We start from the raw sequence: 26,186 nt of genomic DNA, 5'->3' as shown, positions 1-26,186 counted from the left end.
AGAGTTTCTCAAACCCAAGGGCGCTGCTCTGATTTTCCCTCATTTCCCCTCATTCCTGTGGGACAAGATTCACAGGAGCATCAAATGCATCCTGGCCACTTTGTAGCAGCCCCACTGGCAACACTCTAGCCGTCCAGCTCCGTGAGATACATTTGCACAGCACCTGTGTTAGGCACGCTCTGGGTTATACAAACAATAACTCTAACCCTCAAGAACAGACCGAGTAAGTGGCTAATGTCATCATCCCTCTTTCAGATGAGAAAGCCGAGGAAGAGAAACGAAGTCCAAGTTAGCACAGGAAGAGGTAGAGTCGGGACTCGAACCCAGACTTCCTGGCTCCAGGGTCCGATCTCTAGACCTGGAAGAAGCCCTGCCTCCCTCTCCAGGAGAACCTCGTTAACTGACGGCTCCGAGCCCTGACCGCTGTGGCTCAGCTGCTTGGGTGTCGTCCCACAAAGCAGAGGGCTGCCGGTTAATTCCCGGCCCTAAAAATCTGAGAATCTTCCATTACAGTAAGACATAGCTGTCTTCTGTTCGGGTTTTTTTGGAGGGGTGGGGGGTTAAATAGTAAAACTAAGGTGCACTTTTAACTCAGAGAAGGGACGAGATCATGAGTGCGCATGTCACCCACAGGAGCCTCCGGCAGGCTTTGAGGTCAGAGCGGGAAGGCTGAACCAACCCCCTTCAAAGAAAAGTAAGATTTCCTAGGTCAGTGCTTCCCCAACTCAGAGCACAGGTGTGTTCCTCCTACCTGGGGCCTTGTTCTGGTCTCAAGACCTCTCTTCAGCCAATCCCACCAGCTGAAAACTAGGCATCGCCTTGGGATTTCCTTCTGCTCTGCGCTCCACAGCCAATGGGTCACCTATTCACTCACTCATTCATTCATGCGTAGTAAACGCACACCCGTGACTCCTTCCTTGGGCCCCTGCGGGCTCCTTCCCCTTCTCAATCTTCTCTGAACGCTGGCCTCCTGTCACCAGCTCCGTTTCGTCCTCTCACGCCCCAGCTGCCTCCAACCTGACTTCCCACCTGATCGCGCCATGGAGGTAGCTCTGACGAGTATCACCGAGTATCACTGGTGACGGCCCTGCACTGAACCGGGGACATTTCTCACCTCTCCTCGCACGGGGCCTCTCCCTGCTTCTGAAGGCACGCCTGCGGCTTCTCCGGTCTGCTTCCTGCCCGGTGCATCCTCCAGCCAGACCCTGCAGGGCCAGACTTCCGCCAGGCTCGGCTCACCTTTCTGGGCCGGTCACCCTCCAAGTGCGCTCCACAGATCCCTTCACGGGCTCAGCAAGGAAAAGCTGTTTTTGCAGTAATGTTTGTTTGTTTTACTGAACTGTTACTTGCCACACTGGCCCTACAGGCACAAAAGCTACAGTGGGTAAAACTGCTGGTGGCTGGTCTGCGCCAGATGGGCACCCAACGGCACCGATGATCATTGTGTGCTTCCCTCCATGCCTTGCATGGACAGTCTGCTGCCCTTCGGGATGTGCTTGATGGCTTAGTAACAGTATCAGATTCCATTAAACCTCCATTCTTGCATGCATGGTCCTTCCCCACACAGATATGTCACGTTAGTACCATTTCCTAAAAGACCAATATTTCTCCATGGCATTAACTCAACACCTTCGTGGGAAACTGACGGGCCCTGTCAGCACGGGCCTGTCCCCGGATGCTCAGCTGGGTCCCAGTGACCTTCCCACGCCCTTCCTCACGCCGATCCCTGTCCGTCATCCCAGTGACCACAGCTCTATACAGTTTTCCATCAGGTAGTGAAGTTTCCCAACCTTGTTCTTCTTTTTAAAAGTTATTTAAGATATTTTAAATCCTCCGCTTTTCCACATAATTTTAGAGTCAGTTTGTCAATTTCTAGAGAAAATTCTGCTAGGATTTGGACTGGGATTGCCCTGAATCTACAGATTGATTTGGGAAGAAGTGCCATCTTCCAGTCTGTGAACATGGTACGCTTCCCTGCCCACTGAGGTCTTCTTTACTTTCTCCCGGCACCGGCTCCTCGTTCCCAACGCCTCGAGGACGCGTGGAGACGCTGCAGGCTCCTGCTCCAAGTCTTGTTGCTACTTCCTCACGTATATTCAAGGGAATGTCCCTCAGCAAGCCATCGCCCAGGAAAGGACTCTATCGTATTTTTTTAAAAAGATTTTGTAAGACACAAAGCTTTCAATAAAAAGTTATTTATTAAAAACTATTTTCTCCCAATTCAGATTCCATATCAGATAAAACAAGGAGTTTACAGAACAGCCGATGAGAACTGTTTCTACAGAGAACGCCAATGACCTCATTAGCTCATCTGTATGTTCTACTTACTAGGGAAATACAAATTCATTCACTTCACAAAAGGTAAACATAACTGATGTTTAATTTTATAAAGCTTGTCTTCATATTTCAGTTAAAAATTCAGCTACTATAAAATGATATTGACTTAAAAGGGCATCCAAGGAATACTTTAGGTTTCTTTTTTTCTTTTCCTTTGCAAAATTTAAGAAAAATATGATTGGAAGTTTCTTCACTGCTCACAAAGAACCACCTGAGATACCTTTGTAAAGTTTCCACTCTTCACATTTCCAATGATTAAAAGATGCTGGGAACCTGGATTTAGAGAGCACCCGAAATGCCACTCAGTTCCCAGAGCTAAAAAAAAATTCTGATAGTTTCTGAAGTTCGTAGGAACTTCAAATTGATATACAGGACAGAGACATTAAAAAATGGCTTTCCGAAATATATACTGTACACTCAAAGAAAACCGTTTAGTAGTGAACAACCCGGGCAAGAAGTGCCCTTTCTTTCCATGGTTCAAGCAGTCAGTCTTTTCTGAACACTTTCTTGATAAGCAACGAACCTTCTCAAATTCATCTTCACATTGTCGAGAACACAGAGCTGATCGGGGCTGTATTTACCTTTCCCTTCTTTTCGTATCTGCCAAGAGAAAAATCGTATGTGATTTGGTATGAATTACTAACTCCTTTAAATAAAGAACGCATTCAGTTTTGGGTGTATTTCTTTTCAGAACAAGACAGCTGCCAGGATTTGATGGAACATTTTCACTTCCAAGGTAAATGGAACACAGTACGTGAGCCATAAAGATAAATGAAGATTGTGCACCTTTTAGTTTAATTAAATTTATTGGGGTAACATTGGCTAATGACATTATATAAGTTTCAGGTGTATAATTCTAATACATCATCTCTACATTGCAGTGTGTTCTCAGCACCCAGAGTCTAGCCACCTCCCATCACCATGTTTGACCCCTGTGACCCTCTTTATCTTTCCCGCCCCCCTTCTCCTCTGGTGATCACCACACTGTTGCTGTTTTCTGTTTTATATCCTGAATGAGTGAAATCATACATGGTTCTTGTCCTTTTTATCTGACTTATTTCACTGAGCATGATACGTTCAAGATCCATCCCTGCTGTCACGAATGGCGTTATTTCACCACTTTTCATGGCTGAGTAGTACTCCACTGTGTGTGTGTACCGATCTTCTTTATCTAGTTATCCACTGAAGGACACTGAGGTTGTCTCCACGTCTTGGCTGTGGTGAATAATGCTGCAGTGAGTACAGGGGAACATATATCTTCACAAGTAAGTGCTTCCAGAATTTTGGGGTAGATATCCACACGAAGGATTGCTGGGTCCCCTGGTAGCTCTACTGTTACGTTTTTGAGGAAAATCCATACTGTTTTCCATAGAGGCCGCACGAATTCGCACTCCCACCAGCACGCACGAGGGCCTCCTTTTCCCCACATCCTCCCCGCGGCCTGCTGGTTCTCGTCTCACTGATGGTAGCTCTTCCTGCAGGGGTGAGGTGGTGTCCCGCTGCGGGTCTGACCTGCGCTTCTCCACGGGCAGTGCGGCCAAGCGCCGTTTTTACAGCGCCCGTCTGTCTTTCTCGGGGACAGCGTTTGGGCCCTCTCCCCAGTTTTAATCAGGCGTTTCTTTGGCTGAGTTGCACGAGTGCCTCATCAGGTGCCGTCCGCAAACGCCTCCTCCCACTCAGCCGGCTGCCTTTGGTTTCGCTGTGGGCCTTTCTGCAGACGGCGCACCTCTCAAGTGGTGGGTACAAGAACGACAAACCGGAGGCTGAAAGAATGCGTTTCACGGCATGCGAACTGTCCCTCACCTGCGGTCCAGAGCAGGGGTGCTCACGTGTTAGGGCGCAGCAGCGTGTCCCCTGGAGGGCCCATTAACACGCAGCCAGGGGCGCCTACCCGGGGGGCCCCCCGACAGCTGCTGCTTCTCAGCACGCGTGGAGCTGACAAGTTAGCAGGGGCTGCCGCCGCTGGCCCAGGGCACTTTGAGAACCGCCGCCCTGGAGAGGGTCTGTAGGTAAAGTACTGCTGCTGGGTTTAAGTGCAATAAATATATACCGAACAGCCTTTGATGCCACTGTGGCTTCGCTCACGAAGGAGCTTCAGCTAGAAAACTCGAGGCCGCCCTTCTGGCCACAAAGAAAGTGTTCAATAGGGCTGGCCAGCCTCCGAGAGCAGAGCCACAGGTAAATACCCTCCCAGGGCGCCGGGCAGAACAGCAGCCCTCCCAGAGGTCAGGGGCCAGTGTCCTAGTTCAGAGTCCACCTCGCCCCTTGCCGAGTCCTGGCTTCTGCAGTCTGCTTTCCCCACGGGGACGTGGGACCTTTCTGCTGCCCCTGCAGACCCCTTCCCCCGAAGTCGGACAGGCCTGTAGCCCTCAGGACCATGGGGACGCCCTCCGTGTACCGGCTGGAAGTGTCACTAGGAGACGGTGTTACGTGAAAACGCACAGTGCAGGGCTCTGAACCCAGGGTGCTGCCTTCTGGACAAGGAGGGGAGAGGCTAACGCACATCCGTTTCTGCTTAGAGGAACGCCGCTCCGCTTCCTCACCCATGGGGGAGGGAACAAGTGGGGAGAAGCCTCTCACTGCTGAGAAGAGACCCACTTCAGGGGGATGGGCAAGATGGGTGGAGGGGACCCGAAGGTACAACCCTCCCGTTATAAGAGGGGTAAGCCCTGGGCCTGAGGCACAGTGTGGGGACTGCAGTTGACAGCACCATCATGCGTGCCGGGGAGGTGCTGAGAGGGTAGATCTTACAAGCTCCCATCACAAGAAAGCGAGTATGTATCTGTGTAGGGACGGGCGTCAACCGGACTCACTGTGGTCACCTCACATGTACATGATGCCGGGCCATTATGCTGCACACCCGACACTAACACGGTGCCATGTGTCAATTACATCCCAATAAAAAGCTAAACAAAAACCAGACGGACAGACAGACAAACTACAGGCTTCAACAGAACACAATTAAGCGTAATGTGTTCAGTGTCTTTTCCCCTGGGATCGGGTTACCTACGGGTGAAGCTCAGCCCAACAAACGTTAGCCTCTGTTCCTAGTGGTTTTAACGTAACGTGCCCAACAGGAAGGTGGTAAGAACAAACCGGTGTTAATGTTCTTAGACCGACGCCCGCTCAGACATGCCAACAATAGAAAACAAGCATGGCCTGCGCCTCTGTTTCCTTCTGGTAGAGAAAACTAGTTCTTATACCTTAAAATTTTTTCAGGAAATTTAAATTTCTAGACACACAATCATAGCCACCTAAAACCTCTCATGGAGTTCTCTCCGTGAGGCCTGGCTTCTGCGTTACAAGCTTGCTAAAGATCAAAGAAATGCATATTGGAGAAAAACGAAAAGCAAGATCATTTTCCACCAAAACCTTATTCTCTTGCAAAGATTTAAAAGCAAATGTTGAATTTAAAACCTAAAAGCAAAAAAGACAAATATTTTTATTCCAAGGGCGTCTGCCTTTTTTCAGAGCACCGAAGGGAAACAGTCAGGACGACGCATCAGCCTGTCAGGCACACATCCCCAGGTATCAGCTGAAGTTACAGACACGGAGGGCTCTGCGGGCTGCAGGCTGTCCTGCCGACGCCCGAGGAGCGCTATCGAGGCCACTAACCCTAAAAGAAGGGCGTGCCACACCCTCTGGCTCAGGGGACGGTGTCTGGGCTCTGGCTGGGCCAGGCAGCAATTGCAGGCGGGGCCGAGGAGCTCCCGGTGTCATGGGGGTGGTCGGAGGGACTGCACCCCCCTCCCCCAGGACGCTGCAGCTTAAGCACTTCGGAACAGAACGGCCTCGTACCTTCGTCTTGAAGACCGGCTGGAATTCTTTGAGAGCAGCTAACAAGTGGATTTGAACGGAGGCCCTTTCCGCTTCTTTGCCGTCTGCAAACACGTCGAACAGGGCGTCCAGGGCCTCTCCAGCGACGACCAGCGAAGGGTCCTTGGTGGCAGCCTCCAGCAGGAAGCACCCGATGGCCTGGAGGCAGCAAAACGCAGCGTTATCGCCAGTGTTCTCAGGCCAACTTCCCAAGTGCCGGCTTCAGGTGCGGCAGGAAGTCATGCGCGGCATCGTATACAAAAACGCCAGGGGAATTACAACGTCGAAAAGACTTAGCACGGATTTATAAATACACCAAGTATAATATAAGCCAAATAAAAGAAACCTATCAGAACTTACATTCCTAAATATAGTCAGTTAAGGTCCATAAATGATATATGAAAGACTGATATAGGAAATTAAAATAATTTCCCCTCCCCTCTCTCAAAAAGGCTTTCAAAAAGGTGTCAAAAAGGAAAACAATATGCTTTTTAAATTTTATGAAAAACTCAAAGACAATAAACAAACTGAACACGACACTCGTTTTCTTCACTGTGCTGACTTCTCACAACTGGCTGGCCGGCCAACGGACCATTCCCGACCTGCACAGAACTGTCCAGGAGCGAACGGCTCTGTCCGGCGGCTCCGCTCCACCCTCAGGTCTGAAAGGCAGCTGCACCTCTGATGTTACCCGTGGGGGAGCGGAAATGCTGAGCACCCCGAGCCCACGCTCCGGCTCCACCCTAAGTAACAGGGTGACCGCTAGACAGCCCATAACCCCGCGGGCAGCGGTTTTCTCCCTGAATTTATGTGTTCAGATCAGTGCTGAGATAGTATTAGATTTAATATCCTGTGTAACAGGAAGCACACAGCACCGCCTACAAAGCAGTCTTATTACAAGGACGGGTCTGAATCGGAACCTCACTGGCCCTGAGAGCTCACTGCCAGTTTCCAGCAGACACAGAGGAGGAGGAATGAGCTTAACACCGTGGGGCGGCAACGGGACAGACCAGAGCGGGACGTGTGTGTGGGACCGCGGGCCTCCGGCTCAGGGAGAGAACGGGGCCGGGTGGTGCGTGGTCAGGGGTGCTGCGGGAGAGCCGTTATCAGCACCACGCGGGGCAATCGTGCCACCGCGGCCTTAGCTGGCAGTGACGCCGCGGGTCTGACAGTGCAGCTCCTGAGCACCCATGCCGAGAGAAAGTGCCAGGAGCAAAACGCCGAGGGAGTTGCCCGCGGGGGGCACCGGCAGCGCGCTCGCTGCGCAGGAGCGATGGCGCGGCAGCGGAAGGAATGGGTGGCGCGTGGCTCCGGTGCGCAGGAGCCTAGGGTGGAGGCTCCTTCCTGGCACGGCAGCCACACTCCTGAGCAACAGCAAAGGCAGGGGCATCTGACAGTTCTGAACTTGGCCTTTCGTGGGAGAAGAGTTCATTTTTGAAAAAGTGTCTCTGGAGTCAAGTGGAATGGCAAAGGCGCCTCAGCTTTCCCGGTCCCCGAGTCACGGGCGAGAGCGAGCGCAGGGCACACTTACTGATCTCCTGCAGTGAGAGCTGCTCATACGACATCTCCTAAACCCCCACACCAAGTTACTCATCACCGAACGTTCAGGGTGGAAGCAGATGGTTTTACCTTGAGAGTCTCAAGCGTGCCGTCTTCCTTGGCCAGGACGCTGCCCGTGATTCCCAGGATACTAACCACGTTCACTCTAACACTGACGTTCGCGCTCTGCACGCCCGCTCTGCACAGCGTCATCAGCTGATCCGGGGTCATGCACTGCGGAGAGAGGAGGAGACGGCACAGGTGGGGTTAAATGCGACCAGCGCCAACCCACGGGAGGCACGCGATTACTGCGTCCCACTCCCACACACAGCGGGGTCTCCGATGAGGCCAGCGGGTGTCCCGGCCACTACCCGCCCACTGCGGCTGGAAGCCTACGAAAGGGGCTTCAGTTCCAAGCAGCTCCATTTGAAGACTGTCGCTCAGAGGCACACAGACTAAGGAGATTCTAGCTTCTTTTCAGCACTGATCACGAAAAGTGTTTTGAAAATGCAATAGGATCATATAGCTTTAGTAAAAACTGGCTGAATCTATACAGGGTAAGAACTTACTCTGAGACGTGTTAAGGTATATTACTAAAGACCGTAAAAGCCACTGAAGTGCACAGTGCTTCACGAGGAAGTGATACTTTCCATTTTAAGCTCATTTGAATGCATGCGCAGACACGGTCTCACGAGGGAGCGTGAGTGTCCTGCTGCCTGTGAGTGTGGGGACTAAGGGCTTGGGGACTAAGGGCTCGGGCCCTGGAGTCTGACATCCTGGGTTCAAATCCCAGCCGCGCTACTTACCACCTGGCAGTCCAGCACAAATTACGGGGCCCCAGTGACTCCTCCCTTTCCCAGTCACAGAGGTGGAGGGAGGGCTCGATAATGCATATAAGGCACTCACTCAATGTCGGCTATCATTTTATATCAAAATCCTGAGCAGTTCTAAATCATCTAACTCATTTCTGAATCACCCGCACTGCTCTGCCAAATCTAAAGGTAACAGCAAACATGCCCCAGGCTCTCAGAAAACTGTTGAAAAAAAGTCCCACGAACGATGGTGTTGTCCTGAGCTAGGATGAGCTGGTGAGAAGGAAGGCGTGTTGCGTTGTCACCGGGACGACACACAATGTGAGCTGCCCACCGTGGGAAAGCAGGGAAAGCCGTGCATAGGTGAGCGGAGAGCTGTGTCCAGGCTCAGAGCCGTCACTCAGCAAATCGGGTCCCGGGCCTCCCCTCCTTATAAAGCACCAGAGAGCCAGGCTCCTTTGAGTTCTAAACTTCGAAGCTTGTGCCCAGTCCACAGCCGACCTGAGGATTTATGATCTTACTGTATATGGATAATTTATTAACTGAGGCTGATCTGTGAGTAATTTGTTTTAAACATCAGACTGACATAGTAAATTACTGCCTGAGCACCATGGAAAATCAATAAAAATACTTTATATTCCTATAAGCCCTGCAGTAGAGGGGCTTCTGATCCTCCCAATGGCCACACACAGGCCAGGGATTATAATAACTCCCACTTCATAGAAAGCAAGAGTCAAAAGTTATGTTCTTGAAAAAACAAAGATTGTTTTAATGAGTATATATCAGAAGCCTACAGTAGAGACATTTCACAGTAAAACACCACACATTCCCGGCAGACCCTGGAACCAGACAAAATCGGGGTGCTCTGCTCTAGAGACGTGGCCATGGCGCCGGGGTGGGGGATGGAAGAACTGAGCAGCCAGGCCGCCAGGACAGGCAGCTGTATGGACAGGGAAGCCACCCTAGTGCTGGCGTGCTGGCGGTGACAGTGAGAAGACGCGGGGCCCAGCACCGCCTGCGGGCACAGGGGCACTGGGCAGCAGGGGCCAGGCCCAGGCAGGGCCAGGGAACTCGGCCGCACGTCACTGATGATTCGAAGACACCTGTGTGTTGGAGGGCATGGGTGATGGGGCTGTGGCTACATTTTTAAAAAGTTCACTTTCTGTCACAGACACAATGAAGCATGTAATAAAATGTTTACGGGTGAAACAATGTGACTCGTGTTCAACAGCTTCTGGAAGCAAATACAAATGTGTCGGGAGACAAATGAGACGGGGACACGGGACGCTGACAAACTGCTGTCACCAATGACGGTGCACGCAGGCTCAGCACCTGGACTTGTGACAGGACACTGCCACCTCTGCTTTCGGGGAAGTCCGGGAACGGCCGTCACAGAGGGCAGAGAGCGTCAGTGCCAAGGCCCCCGGCGTGGAAGTGAGGCGGGTCGGGGCAGGGGCGGGAGGGCGCGGCCGGGTGCTTCCGAGATGAAGTGTTGTAAACAGACCGACCACATTCGGAGAAAATGTTTACAACCCCTGAGTCCAGTGAGTCACACCAGTGACAAAATTGGGGGTGGCAGCGGTGGGGAGGAGGAGGAGACTTTACGTCTCACTTTAAGCACGTCTGTTTTCTCTCTACAAGAACCACTGTGACAGAAATAAAACCCCGAAACACAGTGAAGTAATAACCACAGACTCTTCGCTGTCTCCCACCAAACCTTCAGTGCCTTACCTGAGAAATGTTCCTGGAGGCCATGGTTTGCAGAAGGGCCCGCAGGGCACTACTTATGGCTTCTAGAAAGTCCACGTGCTTAGCAAAATCTAAAACACAAAAGGGAAGTGTGAGTTTTGCCTTTCTCAAGACCAGTGATTTTACAGAAAAGGAAACAGAAGCAAAACAAAGCATGTTAAATGTCAACACATGCTCTTATAATGACAACTTCTAGAGTGAGGCCGAAACTCCCGGTGCATGGCCCCCCGCGCCCTGTTCATCACCACGGGAGGGCTCGGCAGACAGCCCTCGCCCCGGGCACCGGGTCCTCCCTCCAGCCCGCCGTAACGCAGGACAGACCGCAGCTGGCCTCTGCAGACCGGCTTCAGCTTTGCGCAGATCGCCCTCACGGTGCGGTGCGCACTGGGCTCCTGTCACCTTCCCGGCCAGAGTCCTGCCAACCCACCCCACCGCCCGGCCAGGAACTGCTGCAGGGCAGAGCAGGGCAGGGCACCATGCCCCCGCGGTGTGCAGTGACCCAGCCTCCCTGTCCACTCCCGCTCAGTGCCACTCTTTCCTCATGGTCCCTTCTCCCCACGCAGGACAAAGAGAACAGCAGTAAACAACTATGCTGCCACAGCCACATACAAGTGGGGGGGGGGGTGTCCAGGTGAGCCGGGTCCCTAACCCTTTGGTGGGAAGGGAAAGTGACTAACTAGGTGCAGCAGGTTGTTTTCCCAAGAACAGCCACAACGTACTTGCAGTTTGATGTGACCTTATAGAACCCAGACTACTTCCAGAAAGATGTGGAGTCTATTTCTACTGCCCCAGAATCTGGGTGGGCCTTGGGGACTAAGTCTTCAACCAGCAGAACCTAAGGAAGTGCCAGACTAGGTCATCGAGAACGCCATGACTGCCACCTGCCCCACCTGCTGGTGCTCTCCCCCGACCCCGTCTGCCCAGGGAGCCCAGCCCCAGGCTAGGAGGAAGCCCCAGTCACCAGAAGAGGCCATGTGAAAAGGACAGTTACCTACACAGAGTATCTGCCTAGGTTTCTGTGTACAAATGAAACTGATCTGTATCAGGGACCTGCAAATTAGAGACTCGGCTCTTCTCACTCCGCAAGGCACTGGAATGGAGACGCGTTAAGAAAAGCAAGGTGCAGACCTGCGTGGATGGTATTCCACCATCTACCTTAAAAACGCACACGGACTTCTAGATCGAGAACCCCTCTGGAAGGAAACGCAAGGAGCTGCCCGGCTCTGGGAGAGGAGCCCGGCTGTGTGCGAACAAGGAGGGGAGATTTCCACCTTGGGTCCTATAATAACGCGGGACTTCTGTGATGCACATCTATGCCCCCCACTCAAATGCAAACCAGGTGGTTTTATATTTAAGAAGAAAAACAAAGAACAGAGAATTAGCCAAAAACATTCAGGAGGCCTAGATTTCAGGTAATTGTGATTCGGCCTTAATTGGCCCGAGGACCAGATGCAAACATTTTTAACAAGAAAGAAAACTATGGCCCAGAGACCTCCCTGCAAGCCCCGTTCTGACTGTGCCACCCGCAGCTGCGGGTGTGCGACTGTCACCTGCTGGCGTCAGCTAGGGGCTCTGCAGGTGGCATGACCCAACACACAACTGCAGCGCCCAGGTCTCCGCCCCTTTCAGTCCCGCCCCCCCAGGTGCCCCCCCCCCCCCCCCCCCGCAGTCCCACCTGCTTACCTGGCTGAGAAAAGAGCAGGGCGGACAGGTGCTGCGCGAGGGCCTGAAGGGCTGGCGCTCCGCCCAGGTGCTCCGCCTCCAGGAGGGACACGAGACTCTGGAGGCACACGAGGGCTCGGCACTGCACGGTGTTCATCCTGCAACGCAGTGAGAGGGTGTTCCTGCTTCTCTGATGGGGGCCCAGCGCACCCCAGAGCCGCCTGTTTAATGGGCACCCAGCGCACCCCAGAGCCGCCTGTTTAATGGGGACCCAGTGCACCCCCGAGTCGCCTGCCACCCTAGGCCTCCGGTGCCGGCACCGACCGGCAGCCTCCATCAGCAGAGTCTGAGGGGGGCACTAATCCAGCATCTCAGACTGAGCCCACCTGCGCGCCCACACCCTGCCTCCCGGCCCCGAGGCGCAGAGCCCTGTGGGAAACGACCCCTTGCTTTGCGTCGCTGGCTCACGGCCTGTGCACGCAACCCTGCGTCTGAGCTCTGCAAGACCTGCGCCATGTGCGCTCCTGTGTGCCTCGCTCCCTGCTCAACAGTGTTCCACCCACGGGGTCAGAGTTCAGGGTCAGCTCCTGCTCATCACTGCTGTGTGCGTTCTACTGTATGGCTGCGCCAAACGTACGTGCCCACCCTGCCGCCGAGGGGCATCAAGGGCGTTCCGGGGAGGCCGCTGGGAACCCGACTGCCACACGCACGCTCGGGCCTCCGCGCACAGAAGCATGTGCTTCTCTGGGCATGAACAGACCCCATGGACCTGGAGGCAGGCACCCACCAGCCTCTGTTGCACAATAATGACAAACAGGTTTGAAAATAGAAAAGCTCTTACTTTCTAACCAAAGGCTTCCAAGTGGGGTCCCTGGAACATATGCCAACTGCAATGCTGTTTGGAAAGGCCGTTTTCTCAAATATCTAGATTTTTAAGAGTCGGTAAAGCAAAAGTTAGAGAACAGGTGTGTTTTATATTAGAGCGCTTTATAAAGCCCAACTCTCCCGTCCAGGCGGAATGGTCAGGCCTGCTAACCACACTGGTCAGCCCACTCAGGACTGTTCGTTCTGCTTCTCAGGCACCTACAGTGGGAGCGGACCTGCTCCGCGCATGGAACAAGCAGTTTCCCCAAGCCCTCCCGTGCGCCGCAGGGAGCCCAGACCGAGGACGGTTACCTTCCTGGGGATGAGAAGGCTGGTGAGGGCAGCGTGGACCTCGTGGGACAGGCAGAGCGGGGAGAGCAGCTGCCCAGCGCCCTCGCAGAGGGAATCCTCCAGAAACGCCTCGCTCTCGTCGCTGCTGGAAAGCTCCTCCTCCCACTCATCCTCGTCGGAGGGACCTGGGCAGGGGGCGGCACGGAGCCCGCGTGGTTAGGCGGTCCCACGGGGCGCCCTCCCGGCCCAGGAAGACAGGGGGATGGGCTGCAGACCTTCGCTGCAGCACATGTTCACGATGACTTCCAGGGCGGTCTGCTGCGCGGTCAGCAGCGCCAGGGCCTCTCTCAGCTCCTTGTCCGTGGGCTGGGGAAAAAACAAACCACCAGCTCTCAACACGCGTGAATTTCCTCCGTTAAAGCGTGCTGGCTGATTTGGGCACAGGGCTGGGGGACGGGGTGGGGACAAGAGTCAGAGAGAGGAAGCACCGACTCCTCCGGCCCTCGGCGCCGGGGAGCTGCCCATGTGGCGGCTGCTGTCCATGCGCGCTCCATTAGACGGAGAGAACAGTCAGCTGGTCGGGAATTATGAACTTAACCCGGCCCGGTAAGCAGCAGCTGAGCACACTAAGGTTAAGGCCGGGGCCCGTGGCAGACGCAGCGGCTGACACTCAGCAGCCCGCGCCTTCAGGTGCTCAGGTGTGTTCTCTGTGAAGGTGGCACCAACAGGAACTAGGGACAAGCCATCCAGGGCCACCAGGGCTCGGCTGGGGTCTGAAAGGCTGGCTTCCTGGCCTCCTTCCAGGACCACAGCGGAGCATTTCTTTAGCGCTGGAGAAAGTGGGGGATCTTTTTCCTCAGGAAATAAGTTAATATGTACTTAACCAACCACCAATCTAAAGAGGGGCCGTATAAATTGACATGGCCTTAATTTGTAAGCCACCTATGAACAGTGAAATAGCTACACGGATATTCCAAAACAGTTATAAGCTAAAAATAACGTGTATTTTATTGTCTGAATGATGATGGATGCACTATCAAGCATTTCACCAGCGTGGAGCATTTCAGATTACACGGATATCCTATTTCCTCAGGTTTCCTAGCTTAAAGTTTAAAAACACAACTAGAGATCTCTTGTATCGTTCCGATTTCCTTCCAGAGCGCTTGTTCTCGTTTATAACCCTCCAGCCACTTCCCTGGGCAACAATTTAACTGTAATTTCGAACCACGTTCTTTAAAAAGAAAGGCAAATTGCTCATTGCAGAGATGTGGCTAATTTAATATTTGTATTCCTTTCACTGCTGGCAAGGATGAATGTAGAAATTACTCCTATTTGCCGTGCGTGTGATATTCAACTAAACGCACATTTATAACCACGACAGGCTGTAGCTGGGCTCTTCCCCACTTAGAACACACGCGGTCTGGGCTCAGAAGGATTGGAAATTAAGCTCCACTTTTCTACATACACTCTCCTACTCGGAGCATTTCCCTGCTTCTTACTGTCATCAAACTGACAGCAAGAGCCGATCCAGAGGAAATGTTATGACACCTGAGACTTGCTTCAAAATACTCGGTAGCAGAGGAGCGTGGGCGGGGCGGCGAGGGAACAGAACAGACTGCGGTTCGGTGACTGACAAGCTCGGATGCGGGGAAGGAGGGTTCTGCTTCTGCCTACGTTAAACCAACAACCTGGGTTGCTCCCTTCTTTACACCTTTGCGAGCAAAGCTCCTTATGCTAAATGCTGCAATTACAGGTTCTGATTCGAAAGGACCCCTGGGCAGCAGCAAAGGCTGGACCCGGTGACTGTACCTCTGCATTCCGGGCGCGCGTCAGCACGGTGCCCGGCAGCCGGCTGGCACCTGGACCCCGGCTGGCTGCCCGGCATGCTAACCATCCAGTCTGCTCGGCCATGTTAAAAAGCAGGCTTTGTTGTAAGAAAATACTGCATTTTAGAAGCGCCAAAACTCTATTTAAAAGACTACTTAGGGAACTAAATCTCTAAATACAGTTACATGTGCAGTCTTTAACCAGGCCCAGGAAGCCTGGAGACCGGTCCCCTCTCAGTCCCTTCAGGCAGCAGCCCCATGGAGGCAAGGCTGGCGAAGGGCCAGTGCTCGAGAGTGCCATCCTCCCACCCTGGTTCCTCAGGGTCCCCTGACAGCCCACCCGGGACTTCTGTCCTGCTCAGACGGCTGCACCAGTCGGGACAGCAGTGGGACAGCAGCGGGACAGCGGGACAGCCGCAGGACGGCCCCCCACACTGACCTGTCCGGTCCCGATGGTGTGCATGTGGATGGGACACCATGGCCACGGCCGTCCCAGATCTACAACCGAGCCTCCTGTGACAGCAGAAGGTGTCCCTAGGGCTCTATAAAGACCCTTCAGGGAGGACGAGGCGCACGGCTATGCCTCTGTCTACCTTGCTTCACTGATTTAAGTTCTCCCCTCTGAATCATGCACAAGCGAGACGGGACTACATTTGGGGTTCAGATAGGTGTTGCCTGCACCGAAAGGGGTGTGCCAGGACTTTTAAGACACTTTATGATTGGCAGCGACTCAAGGGCAGTATTCACCTCAGCACCTGGCCCAGCACACAGCCAGAGCAGAGACACTGCACTGGAAGGAACCCGGTCCTGTCCTCCCTGGCCTCCTGACTCCTCACTCGCCTCCTTCGGGGGTGTCTTCTCTAAGCACGGCTCCATCTCCACTGCTGGCTCGACAGAAACGTTCCCTGCCCCCAGGACTGCGCACCCTCATGCCACCGTCCACCCAGAGGACGAGCATGCCACTGCCACCTGGGCTGCAGAAACGACCAGCTGCCCCCCGCCCCCGGCAGAAGCAGGGGGCAAAGGGACGTCCGGCCTGCCACTTGGTAAGGCCTGGCATGAAAACGGGAGGCAGGGGCGTCCTGGATTGGACAATCCAAGCAAAGACAGAACTCCTGTAGCTGAAGGATGGCCTGGGAGACCACGTGCCAGTGAACTGGGGACAGGGCAGCTCCAAAATGAGCGAGTGCTTCTGCGCAAGGGTGATCTACATCCTCTTTGAAATCTTTGGTGCACACAAGTTTCATTTCAAAGAGACTGTTTTCCCTTTGGGTGTAGATTTCTACTGCTATAAATGAGAGTTCATGGGAAAAGAGGGCCAATTTTTACTGAAGTTCACTTTCTAATTGCTGTCTTTGGCAGTAACATTTTTCTACAAAACTTTAGGACACCTACTGAGAGGAAATCTCCGCGGTAATCCATGTCTGAAAGCATCAGGCTGACTTACCGGCAGTAAATCCGAGATGAAGGCTTTCCTTCTGACTTTTCTCTTCGGTGGCGTCTCTTCCATGTCATCGTCTTCGATCGAACCGTCACGGCTGGCGCGCCCTAAGGCTTCCTCCGCCTCCGCAGCTGTCTGCAGCCTCTGCGTCTCGGCCGCCTTCATCCGAATGACCGCGTCCCCGGCGTCCACCTCCAGCACTTCGGAGAAGACCTTCAGGATGGCGTTGATGATTTCTGCTTGGCTCTTGGACGGAATGATGTCCTTCAGGTTCCAAATTGTGCCTGGGAAAAAATGAGCGCAAGGACGAAGGAATCGCCTGTGAAATCTTTTACTAAATACCGTTCTCACAAGATTAGTTCTTTAAGCTCAGTTGCAATTTCAAGAAATCTTGATCCTGCTGCCTTTGTGTGGTTTTTATTAAGTGTCAAAAAGCTGTGTACAGAGGCAGGTTCCCTTATTGCAGCCCTTCCCGGTCCGCTCCCTTCCCTGGCACACACTCCTCTGATACAATGCCTAGCAACACCAGGAGCACTAATCAAGTTTCTCTGAAAACAACAAATTAAGTTGCCTCATTTCCTTTCATCTTAACCTGAGCTGCTCTCCAGGGCAGCTGCTTATATTCCAAGAGTGGAATGGAATGTACTAAAATTCCACGATCTCATGGACAAATCAGGCAGCAGGTTCTTGGTTTTTTTGATCATCTAAGTAGACCATGAGCTACCGTTACGTTAGGAAAACTGTTTAAAAAGTGACTGTTAAAATAAAAATATTTCCTGGGTACATACCCAAAAGAATTGAAAGCAGGGACTCAAACAGATATTTGTACCCCCGTTTCACAGCAGCGTTATTCAACAGGCAAAAGGGGAAGCCCCCCAAGTGTCCACCCATAGATGAATGGACAAACCAAATGTGGTCCATGCATCTGGTGGAGTATTATTCAGCCTTAAGAAGGAAGGAAATTCTGACATATACTACAACATGGATGAACTTCAAGGACATTGTTATTTGAAATTAGTCAGTTACCAGGAAAAAAAAAGCAGACAAAGTAGAATGGTGGTTGCTAGGGGCTGGGAGGGGCAGTGAGTGGGGAGCTATTAAATGTGTACAGAGTTTCAGTTTTGCAAGATGAAGGAAGGTCTGGAGAATGGATGCATGACAGCGTGAATATATTTAACGCGATCGAACTGTACACTTAAAAATGGTCAAGTCCTGGAAGGTGTGGCTAAGTGGACTGAGCGCCGGCCTGCGAACCAAAGGGTCGCTTGCTCGATTCCCAGTCGGGACATGTGCCTGGGTTGCGGGTCAGGTCCCCAGGTGGGGGTGCCCAAGTGGCAACTACACATCAATGTTTCTCTCCCTCTCTTTCTCCGTCCCTCCCTCTCAAAATAAATACATAAAATCTTTAAAAGAAATGGTCAAGATGGAAAATTTTATGTGTACTTTACCACTTAAAAAAATAAAACAAAACACCTCTCAAGAGATATTACTTCTGCAAGGCCAAAGGGCAAGAGGAAAAAAATAGAGAAACTATAATATTACCAACTACTCAATAGATCATCAGATTACTTCCTCAGTTTGTACTTAGAAACAGGGGGTGAAAGAGTTGGGGGTAAAGATCTTACAGAAGAGCGAGTGGTCATGTCTTCAGTGCCCGGGGTTCACTTCCCATCTCCCTGGTTAACAAGGGACCCTGACGACAGCATTTCTCATCGGACGACAGTGGTTTGTTACACTGCAAACACCAATCCTAGGCTTCCCAACGACTGTGTGCACAGCTGCTTGACGGAAGAGCCCCCACGCCGATGTTAAAGCTGTCAGAGCAAACCTGGCACCGAAGGCCTGACTGGTGAAAGAGAGGTACTTCCGCCCATTACAAGTCACTACCAAGCACACTGTCACACGTGGCTGAGTGTTACCTGCCACCAATGTCTTTAGCAGACTGTGTTCCATGGAAGTGACCGGCAACATCATCGCTGACTCCAGCACACGCAGGGCTGGGTCACTGAAAGACTTCAGGAGCTCTGGGTTATCTTCGGTTACCGTCTGCAAGCAATAGGCTACGGAGACAAAAGATTAAATACTTAGAAACAGTGGACTCTGCTAGGATAACTGACACCAAGTCGACTCATCGAAGACCACGTGCATCTTTATGATTCTTCGTGCACAGGGACCTTTGGTAGGATGTGCGTGCTCAGGACAGGACGTGCACGTGAGGGGTTCCCTAACGGCCAGAGCGAGCAAAGATGGTTCTCTTTGCTTAACGTCTACCTCTTTACAGAAGTAGGCCTTTATAAACGCAACGTAGAAGGCTCTCAATGCCACGATGATGTGGAGTCACCATAAACATCAGTGAAGGCGCACCCTCAGCTACTCATCACGGCCCAGCAGCAAATGGTCTGCAGACCCAAGCCCTGCCCACAGATGACGTTCTTACGAGTAGCTTTGTTGCCAATAACAAGCCCCAGGTTTTGAGACATTCTGAGTTCCTATAAATTCAGCATGACCTTAAAAGTTAGTTATTTCTGGTGAAGCAATATTTCTTTTAGAAAAAAGTATTTTACATAAAAATATAGGCAAATTCAGAGATGTGCAAAATATTAAGACATATGAGCCATTTAACTCCTCTCCTGAATTAAAACAAGATAAATAAATCTGTAGCAAGACTAAGGAACAAAAATAGAAATAATGGAATGAAGTTTTTCTTTTAAAAGCTACGAACTAACTTTCTTGAAATTCTTATTGTAAAAGAAACTCTCCTCTGAGATTAGAAGCCACCTACCAATTTCCTAACTCCATTGTTTATAAAATGTACACTAACAAATCTCCCCTCTGCCCAAGACTCCATTCTAACAAAATGATTTTTAACTTTTTCCCAGTAGTATTTGTTCCACTACTTTTTTTCTCTTTTCCGTTCTCTTAAAAGTACCCTTTAGAGCCAAAAGAAACATCATTAAGGGGAATGCACTTTGTCCTGGCCAGGAGAAATGTGGAGTTAAATAAAAGGATGCCTGCCAGTATGACGGGCAACAAAGAAATGCTTTTCATCAATTCTTTCTCTGCTGTACCCCAAAGTTCTGTGGAGCCACCCGCCCTCTAGTGTCTGTCTCGCACCCCTGCTGAGTGAGGACCCCCCCCCAATGGCTGTCTAACCCCATGGACAGAGGGTGGGAGCCGGGCAGCTTCAGCTTCCCGTCCATGGAAGGGAAGCGGGGCCAGGTTACCCGTTTTCTGCTCAAAGGATGAGGCAGTGGTACGAGAGAGTTAGATAGCTCTGGATTCCGATGACCTTCGGCTCAAAGGCCTGGGAGCTGTGGGTCACTGTTTCTCAGTACGTGGGAGATGAAAGCTCATGACTTAAGGGGCTTCCAAGGCTGGTAACACACCAGAAACCACACAGCTCAAGTAAGTGCCTTCCTCCCTTTCCAAGGGAAGAGCAGAAAAATTGCAGAACTATTAATCACAGATTATAAAAGAACTCAGCTATGCCTTTATATACAATGAGGAAAACATCACTCTTATAGAATAAACATGCTACGTCTGAATTAAAATTTTTGAATAAGGCCACACATACTTAATAAATCATCACCTTTTCTTCACTTACCTACTGAAATAGCCAGGTCAACATTGGTGGAAAACCTACTTAAATACTTGATTAGAATCTCCAAACACCCTTCTTTGTTGAAGATAGATACTGCTCTACTGCTGCATTCACTAAATTAGAGGGGGAGACAAAACGTTTTACTAGTCACATTCTAACATTAAGAAACCAACCACAGGAATTCATGGCAAACTGAACGAGGCTCTGTAACAGAACCAGCATGGAGTCGAGCACCCGCCCTTTTCAGAGATGAAGCTGCCACGCCCACTTACGTTCACTGCGCAGAGCGCAGCTGGGCACTGTGCCTTTATTCCTACATCACAGTGGGACTTTGCAGCCAACCTCTCACCTGCACCCCAGTTTTCTTATAGGAAGTTAGAGCAGGAAGAGATCTTAGAAACCATTCACCCGAAGCGCACACATTTTGTTAGTGGTGGTTCCCTCGGTCCGGCCTACTGTTCTTCCCACTACACCACAGTAATGGTAAGTCCAAGCAAGGACCAAAGGTCTCTGTACTTATCACCCCAAAAGCTGGTTTGGCTCAGTGGATTGAGCGTCGGCCTGCGAGCTAAGTGTCGCTGGTTCGATCTTCCAGTCAGGGCACATCAGAGAAGGAAAACTCTGACTCCAAAAAACCTCCGCTGCCTTGCGGCATACCTCTTCAGGGGAAAGGCTAAGGGAGTAAACCCCGACAGAAAATCCGGAGCCGGAGTCCCTAAGGCGGTTTGACGTTGTAGTCAACACCGGCAACTCCTGCGGCGCACCTGAAGCCAAGCTGTATTGACTCCGTCTTTCCCTTGGACCCTTCAGCTGCGAAGAGAGGGGGGGTCTGCTGCATGGGCAACAGCAGACCCTCCACATCACCCTGCCCAGGCTCTGTAGCTTCAGCTTCACTGGAGAGGACACTCCGGCGTCATCGCAAGATGTCGATTCAACACGGGAGGAGACACTGTCACTCCCGAGTCGGACTGCACAGCCATTCTTGGCGGTGCAGATAGACTCTTAAGAAGCTACACCATCGTCTCTCGAGACGGATGGCTGCCGACGACGACGGTTCCCTGGGTCCGGCCTACTGTTCTTCCCACTACACCACAGTAATGGTAAGTCCAAGCAAGGACAAAAGGTCTCTGTACTTATCACCCCAAAAGCTTTTAGATTGGAAATGATAATCTTGCTAAAAACAGAGAACATAAAACGGGGTAGAAGAGAAAATCCAGACTGTGTTTCTAGCCACTTCCACTCCTAACACAAAGTGTGTACTCCACCTCGCCCCCACTGCAGCCGTGGGACACAGCATGGCCTGTCCTTGCTGGCCCTAAGGGCTGCTCTCAGGCACCCATGGCCCTGTCCCATGGCAGCACCAGGGGGGGAGGGGGAACGCACCCGCCGAGCTCTGTGGTCCCTGTCCAAGGGCCAGGCCACAGCAGCGGCTGCACTGGGGCCCGGCTGCCTTTCAGACAGCTGCAGCTTAAGGGACATGGCGGTAGGGGGACGGGAGTGTGGTACGAGCCCTTGGCCAGGAGTCCTCTTATTCCGGTCAGCAGTAACGACTGGGAGGTGAGCGGCAGAGCAGGGAAGGGCGCAGCCACACAGTGAGGGCAGGAGGGCCGATCTCAGGTCTCGTGACCTGACGCCTGCCCAGCGCCACCACCACGGACCCACAGCTGGCCCAGGAGAACGGGAGGCCTCTGGGGAGAACAGGAAGGCCAGCGTCTGCAGGGCGCCTTACCATACGTTCCACAGCACGTTCACGGCCTCGTTGGCGGTGCTCTCCACAGCGCTTCTACTCCGGTCTTTTTCTTTCTGTGGGGACATCTCGTCCGAATCCAGCCCAGCGCTACACTGTAACCAAATAGCATGATTAGCACACTGGGTCAAAGAATTATTAAACAAAAAGGCTAGTGATCGTGACGAATCACAAAAACTGAACATCAGAAATGAGAGGGGTTCACAAACCAATCAAATGCTCCAGGGCAGTACAGTCCCACAATCCTGCTCCCCTAGACAAGAAAGGGTCGCAAGTCATCGTACGAACTGGATGTAAAGCATTTCACGTTGAAATTAAAATGTGAAATCAATACCAAGTATTTTATCTGATGTGGTAAAGGCAGTAAGGCGAAGAAAGGCAACACACAGTAAGAGCTAACACTACACAGGACCTTCTACATGCGACGCATGGACCTAAGCATGTTACGGGCACTCCGTCACTCAATCCCTGTCGCACTCCTACGCAGTAGGTGACCTGTTACCCCCCAATCTCCCACCACAAATAGGAAACTGCGGTGCAGAGAGCTTGCTGAAGGTGTAGCTTGGTAAACAGTGAAGCTGGGATTCAGATCCAGGCATTCTGGCTGCAAAGTGGGTGCTGCAGTACTGCCCCGGGGTATAATCCACGGCCCCCCCAAAGCAGCGCTTCTCATCTCGGCACCATCGTTTGGACCTGATAATGTTCTGTTGCGGGGGCTGTCACATGCATTGCAGGAGCTTGAGCAGCATCCCTGGTTGCTACCCATTAATGTCAGTAGCAGCGCCCAGCCCCCAGCTGTGATGATCAAAAACGGCTCCAGACTTTGCCAAACGTCTCCTGTTGGGCAAATCACTCCCAGTATAACCACTGCTTAGAAAGGGAACCAGACTGGTGCCTCTCATCAAAGCTGGATAACCTTTACGTTGCCTCAAGTGAAAATTACCCATCAATACTGAACAGTGGGTCAGAGGCCTGCCAGGGAGAGCGCCTTAAACCCTGAACTACATCATGCAATCAAGTCGGCATGATATTAAATTTGGGAACTTGATGTCATCTTCAAGGCAAATTCCAGATGTCTATACTTCAGCTTCCTCACCTGTGAAATACGAGTATTTTACAGATGGCAAATGGCCTGCTGTGAGGATTTAGCAGGACACGAAATTGCACCTGGCACATAAATAAGCAATCAATAACACTAATTATTTTTACTGTATGAAGTTTAAAGTTGGAGGAGTCTGTTTAGTTTTAGGAAGGCCTCTTCCAACTAGCATAGAAATAAATGCAGCGGGGACAAACTCGAGGCTGCTATCGACAATGAGAGATCAGTGATCCCAGGATAAGAAAGAAAATTCGCAGAGGATGTTTTGAGGGGAGGAAAAATAACTGATAGCAAAAAGTACTTAAGCAATCAATCAAAACGCCCACTAAGTTGGTACAGAGAAAGCTACGTTTGAAAACCGCCACCAGGATGCGTTACAACTGCCTACCTCCCTGAGCAGTGCCACCAGAGGAGTCATGATGTCCTTGGTCACCATGTCGTCACAAACTTCAAAACCTCCACAGGCGCTGAGGTTTCTGCACAAATGTAAAATACGTGTCACTTCCGGATCACGGGCGTCAGAAAACACGAAGCAGCTCATTTATTTCTATTTCTAAGGCTGCTTAAGGTCTCCCGGATGAACTGCTTAGGATTTCGGTAAGACGTTGCAGAACCAGTCCGTCGATTTCCACCCGCTCGTCCTGATGTAAACAAATGACTGAATCGTGGAACCTACACGCCCGTCTGAGACAGTCCCGCAGGCTGTGGGTCTACACGGAAGGGAGAGGGGAGAAGACCTTTCCTATTTCATGTAAGTTACCGCCTAATCCTATGGGAAGGGACCTCGTCTCGGAACGACGACTTCGGGGGTCAAGGCTGCTGAGGATGACACCCCCTCGCGGCCCCCGTGACTCGCCGCGTCCATGAATGGCGCAGCCCACGGAGCCCGAGCGCCGAGGACCGCGAACACCAGCGGCTGCTCTGGCGCCCCCCGCAGGGCACTCGCTGCACAGCCGCCGGGGGCGCACAGAAGAGGCACACCCGACCCGGCCACCCCTCCACGTCCCCCGCCCCGGAGCCCCGGTCCGCGCCGCCGGCCTCCTCTCCCGTGACACCGCGCCCCGACCCCACTCACCGGCCGTCCTCTAACCTGGCGCGGCCCCCGGCTGCCCCCCTTCTTTGCTGCTGCTCCTTCCCGTGTCTCCAGAGCCGGTCCTCTCGCCCGTCGGCTGCCGTCTAGCGCGCACCCGGCACCCCTAACTCCTCCGCCTCCCGGTCTTACTCACGGCCCGCCGCGCCGGCTGCTGCCTGCCTCCCCAGCACGGCCCTGGTGAGGGCAGGGGCCTCGGCCCTCCTGCTCCGTGTCCCGCCCCCTGAGACCCCCCTGCACCTAGACGACCTGCCTCACTTTTACTGAAAGCGTTCCCTGAACCTCGGGGGACCCCGGAGGCTCCCGGAGAGGGGACCGTGCGCGCCAGGCGCCAGGAGCGGACGCTGGGCAGGTGGCTGCTGCCGGTGGACACACGGGAAGCGTGGCGGCCTCCGGAGTCTGGGTTCAGATCGCCCCGCTACCAACCGGGGGCCCCGGCCCTTTGATGGGGCTCCGGCCGCCCTCCCCGCTCACCTGAGCGCGCCGGCCGCCGTCTCCCTCACCGCCAGGCTGGGGTCGAGCAGCAGCGGCCCGAGGCGGCGCACGGCGTCCCGGCGCGCCAGGGCGGGGAGCGCCGGCCGCTGCTGCACTAGCCGGGCCAGCCCCGCGCAGGCGCACTCGCGGACCTCGGCGCTCGGGTGCTGCAGCTGCGGACGGGAGGGAGCCGGCGTCACCGGGCGGGCGGAGCGCAGGCCCGCGCCCGCCGCCGCGCCCGCCGCCGCTCCGGCCCCGCGCCCCCCGCCCCACCTTCTCCAGCAGCTCCGCAGCCGGCCCGTCGTCGTCCTCTCTCTCGGACCCGTCCTGCGCCGCTGCCAGCTCGGCCTGGCAGCCGCCCGTAGGGGAGAACTGAGGTCTCTTGAAACGCTTTGTCCTGCTCTTGCCCATGGCAGCGGCGCTGGGGGAAAGAACGGCGAGACGCGGCGGCGGCCCGGCTGGCGGCGGGCCCGTACCCAGGGGGGTGGTCCGTGCGGCGGCTCAGCTGGGCCGGCAGCCTGTCTAGCCCGCGTGGGAAGCAGTGCGCAGGCGCGCGGCGCGGCGCCGGCGAGGAGGGGCCCGGCGCGAGGAGCGCGCAGGCGTAGAAGAGGAGTGGGCGGGGCCAGGCCAGGCAGAAGGGCGGAGCCGACAGTTGCACCTCCCACCAGCTGGCAACCTTACCGAGTTCCTTAGACTCGCCAAACCTTTGCTTTCCATAGTAACCAAATGAGATTACGGCTTCCTAACGTGCAAGGTTATTGCGAGGCTTAAACGAAATTATATAAAGCGCCTAACACCAAGCCTGATGTCCAGCAGGTGCTCCAGAAATATTAGCCACGACTTGATGTCGTGTCCTGCACACTGCTGTCACAGACAAAGGCCAGTTACTGTTGTAGGATGGACTCCCTTAAGAAGTTTCCTAAACTGTTTCCGCATCAGTGGAATGGAGACATCAATAAAATATACCTAGTGCGGTCGTTAAAGAGAATTGAATGTGTTAGTGTTTAAGATGCCGAGGGCAGAGACTGGCGCATAATAAGCAATACATAAATGTCTGGTTGAAACTTTTATTTAACTCAGTTAACAAACGGATTCTTTCACACATAGTTATTGAGCACCAGGTGCAGCGCTGGGCATTAGGATCAAACAAGAACCAAGACAGATTTGGTCTCTGTCCTTTGTCCTTGCGGCGTGGAAAGTTTAGTGAGGATGTGTTAAATATATAGTAATTATACAAATGACTGTTTGATTACTGTTGTGATAAGTGCTAAGAAAGAAGACTCTTATGTAGTCCTTATAATTAGGTGTTTATTGCGCACCCCAATAAATGCTTAGCTTTCAGGGCAACACTGAATGGAAAAAAGGTCACCCTAGCATCAAGCAGCGGATCATCCAGTAAGGGAAATGACATTGGTTGCAACAGCTTATTTTGAAAAACCACCACAGGGGTGTAGCTAAACTTGTACAAAAGCTCGAGCCTATTAAAGACCTATTGTAGGTACAAAACTTGGAGCCCCAAATATACGTTGGTAGGTTTTACTTCCTAGATCTCTCTTATCTGGCCAGTCATCTACCACCTCCCTAGCCCAAGCCTTCTTTGGTCTCAAGCGGCCTTCTGGTCTTTTTCTACTCACCCTTTCTATCCATAGGGCAGCTAGTGATTTTTTTCAGAAAGCATGTCCCTCCAACTTCTGCATTATATTGACTACCTTGCTTAAAAACTTCCCATGGTTCTCCTTTCCCTTAGGATCAAGGCCAAAATCTTAGCTGGCTGCAGGGTCTCCACCCAGCCTGCAGCTGCATCCCAGCTTGTGCTCTGCCCGTTAGCCACCCTCCAG

At 52.7% G+C, this 26,186-nt stretch overlaps 1 protein-coding gene across 1 annotated transcript; it reads right to left on the bottom strand.

Moving 5' to 3' along the window:
- Positions 1 to 2,185: 2,185 nt before the first annotated feature.
- On the bottom strand, positions 2,186 to 24,901 carry HEATR3 (HEAT repeat containing 3). The gene is made up of 15 exons (XM_090259875.1): positions 24,622 to 24,901; positions 24,349 to 24,521; positions 23,173 to 23,260; positions 21,668 to 21,780; positions 19,942 to 20,051; positions 18,257 to 18,397; positions 16,344 to 16,621; positions 13,346 to 13,436; positions 13,092 to 13,255; positions 12,757 to 12,839; positions 11,937 to 12,073; positions 10,236 to 10,324; positions 7,783 to 7,926; positions 6,136 to 6,312; positions 2,186 to 2,937 (listed from the first exon to the last, which is right to left on the bottom strand). The coding sequence occupies exons 1-15, from the start codon at positions 24,757 to 24,759 to the stop codon at positions 2,815 to 2,817; spliced, it is 2,049 nt and encodes a 682-aa protein (XP_090116001.1). The 5' UTR covers positions 24,760 to 24,901; the 3' UTR covers positions 2,186 to 2,814.
- Positions 24,902 to 26,186: the final 1,285 nt, after the last annotated feature.

Source organism: Furipterus horrens, unplaced genomic scaffold, assembly GCF_987537825.1.
Source record: "Furipterus horrens unplaced genomic scaffold, mFurHor1.1.pri manual_scaffold_13, whole genome shotgun sequence".
Classification (NCBI taxonomy): Eukaryota; Metazoa; Chordata; class Mammalia; order Chiroptera; family Furipteridae; genus Furipterus; species Furipterus horrens.
Note: the sequence above shows the minus strand (reverse complement) of the source record. Positions and strands in the feature narration are given on the sequence as shown.